Below are 2,868 nucleotides of genomic sequence, written 5' to 3'. Positions count from 1 at the left end.
CTTTTTTTTAATTCATTAAATCTACTAAAATTTATTTAATTAAGTATAAAATTACTTACACACTTGTCTACAGTCACAGTAAATATAGTTCTTGGCAAAAGACAAGGCCTTTAGAATGTAAAGCCTCCCCACCTGCAAGATTACTTATATAAAACTCCCACTATTTTTATATAACAGTAGATTAGTCAAATTAAAATAATTATACTATTTAGAATAAAATAAAATGAAAACAATTTATTCATAAGATTCATATTTAAATCATCCTTATTTACAAAATACTATCCTGAGAATTATAATTCCATTAAGTTTCAATTTGAGCAAAAGTGTAATCACTTAAGTAACAGCCGTTACTTAAAATTGAAAATGAGATCAGTCAAAATGACTTTTGAAGAGGGCAAAAATATTGTCAGGTTTCTTGCTGTGGTTCTGGATGTTCAGCAGCAGGCTCATTTGAAGGCAGACTCAGCCCTGAAGGGAACTCGCTTCTACCTTCAGAATGTGGGGGTGGGGGGAGAAATCCAGGTCTTGGGGGAAGGTAAGGAGGAAAACCCCTCGGTGGATAGACGTTTCTCATTGCAAATGGAGCGTGTCGTGGACCTGGGAAATACCTTGGTGGAAAATAATCTCGAGGAGCTCCAAACCTGGCTCCTGGAGGAGGTGGGGGGAAAGGAGGTCCTCTTCTCCTGAACGGGCCTCTTGTATCCACCGGAAACAACGGACCTCTGATTGGAGCAAGAGGTGGACGAATAAAGCCAGGGCCAGTTGCTTCTTTTTCAGTGGGCAGAGATGAATCAGGCACACTTAAATTCCCAGGATCATCTTTGATATCATTTCTACTGGATTCCATTTCTGAAGGCATTGACCCATCCATTTTATCCATTTTATCCAAAGAAGGCATGTTCATACTTCTGAGTTCTGCTGGTCCAGAGCGTCTAGCAGAGTTGGAATAAAATCTGTCTTCCCTTTGGGGAGGAGGAGCTGAATCAGGATATGACTGTCCTGGTGGAGGAAACATCATCCTAGGGTCCTGTTCCCACGGAGATGGCAGGGGCCCAGTGTCAGAAGGAGCCCTGTGAGGACGGGTTAATCTCTCACAGCTTGATTCTCGTCTTTCATTGGCAATCTGATGGTCCAGAGGATTCCCTGGGCCTCTTGAGCCTCTTCTTTCTTCCCTTGGAGGCAGAGGTGAGAGTCTGAGTGGACCCTCCAGCAGGGTTGGAGGATAGAGAAAAGCTCTCGTTTCAGGTGAAGGCCGACCGAATGGTGAGGGACCATATGGGGAACGCTCTCTGCCAAATGCCGTATTTGGCACATCAAGTGCATACGGATCCTTTTCCAGAAGCTTTATTTTATACTCTGTTTCAGCTAATTTTTGTCTGTTGTGGGCATTTTCTTTCGTTAAATTGCTGAGGTTTCTTTCAGCAGCCCGAGCTGCCAACCAATTATGACGTGCTTTTTCCTCGTGGGAAATAGCCTTCCTTTGATAAAAAGGAATAGTTTTCTCGAATTCTTTAAGATCTTTGGCTCGCTGTCTATAGGTCTCCAGCTCTTTAGTGGCATGGCTGATCATTTCGTCTACTTTAGAAAGTTTCTCTTCTTTCTCTAACCGCCTTTTTTCCTCTACTATTAATTTCCTGTAGAGGCTCATTTCGTTTTCTTGATATAATTCAGTCATTACTTTAAGATTCTGTTGAAGCTTCTGATTCTCACTTTCAAAATGTGTGTTTTCTGACTGCAAAGATGCTTGTTCAGTCTGAAGATGTTTAATACGCTCTGTAAGCTCTTCCTTTGTTTTATCAACTTCAGATAACTGGATATAAATTTGGTTTCGTTCTCCTTCTAAGGTTTTTAAAGAAGCATTTAACTCTACATGGATCAGCTTCTTCAAAGCTCCTTTTGAAGGATCATCTAAGTGAGCACCATCTTCCGATTCACTGTTCACTTCTAAGTTATCATCGTCCGTTGTGTCTTCTTCAAGCCTCCCAGCCAAATCTTTCATCTTTAGCAAGCGTTCAGTCAGAGTCTTGATGTGATTTGCTTTGTCATTTAGAACTTGTTCTGCATGTACTGTGGAGTCTTCAAATGTTATTTTCTGTTTATTAAGTTCACTCACTTGTTCTTTCCATACTTCAGCTTCTTGCAAAAGCTGCTTCTGGCTTTGTTGAAGTTGAGAATTTTCATTCAAAGCATCTTTTGTTGCTATCTTCAGTCGTTCTTCGTTCATTTGACATGTCGTGAAGGTCATTTTGGCTTCAGCTACTTGTGATTTGAGGGATTTTGACTCATATTCCAGCGACTGTATGCTTTTGGAAATATCCGCCATCAATTCATCTCGTTCAGAATGTTTAGATTTCTCTTCTTTTAACTCTTTTTCTAGACAGAGTATTTCATGCTCAAGCTCAGAATTTGCCCTGTTCAGCTTTTCACAGGTTGCCTCCAAACTTCGTGCTTCTGCTGCCACCTTCTCAAAGCTGGCATCCTCTAAAGATGACTCTATTTCATAGTCTTCATACTCTTTTTCAACAAGGCTAAATATTTCGAGTAGTTTACATTTTTCTTCAATTAGTCCAGAAAGCTCCACGGCAAGTTTTTTCTCTCTTCTCACATAAAGCCGACTCCTAACCCATCTAAAAGTTCGCCACAGAAAAAGTAGAACAGCAAAAAATCCAACAACAGCTGCATGTATCACCAATTCCCATGGAAAACCATAAGGATGAGAATCTGTTCTCATACCTTCAGTCAGTGCTGCCACAACCCTGTGTGGCAACTCCGGAATCAGTTCCAGGTACGGCTGAGGGGTAGCCCCTGGCTCCTCCATACTCCAGGATTAGCCCCGAGTATGGCTGAGGGGTAACCCCTGGTTCCTCC

At 41.4% G+C, this 2,868-nt stretch overlaps 1 protein-coding gene across 2 annotated transcripts; it reads right to left on the bottom strand.

The window, feature by feature from the left end:
- Window positions 1–277: 277 nt before the first annotated feature.
- Window positions 278–2,818, bottom strand: LOC105553510 (cTAGE family member 5-like). Of its 2 annotated transcripts, XM_011999607.1 has the most exons (2): window positions 1,285–2,818; window positions 278–1,167 (listed from the first exon to the last, which is right to left on the bottom strand). In XM_011999607.1, exons 1-2 carry the CDS (start codon window positions 2,816–2,818, stop codon window positions 407–409), a joined length of 2,295 nt encoding a protein of 764 aa, XP_011854997.1. In that variant the 3' UTR covers window positions 278–406. The 2 variants fall into 2 exon arrangements, with proteins under 2 accessions (XP_011854997.1, XP_011854996.1); XM_011999606.1 differs by having other exon boundaries at window positions 278–2,818.
- Window positions 2,819–2,868: the final 50 nt, after the last annotated feature.

The sequence above is a fragment of the Mandrillus leucophaeus genome, unplaced genomic scaffold, assembly GCF_000951045.1.
Source record: "Mandrillus leucophaeus isolate KB7577 unplaced genomic scaffold, Mleu.le_1.0 Scaffold6, whole genome shotgun sequence".
Lineage (NCBI taxonomy): Eukaryota > Metazoa > Chordata > Mammalia > Primates > Cercopithecidae > Mandrillus > Mandrillus leucophaeus.
The sequence above is the reverse complement of the archived record's forward strand: the minus strand, read 5'-3'. Positions and strand labels throughout refer to the sequence as shown.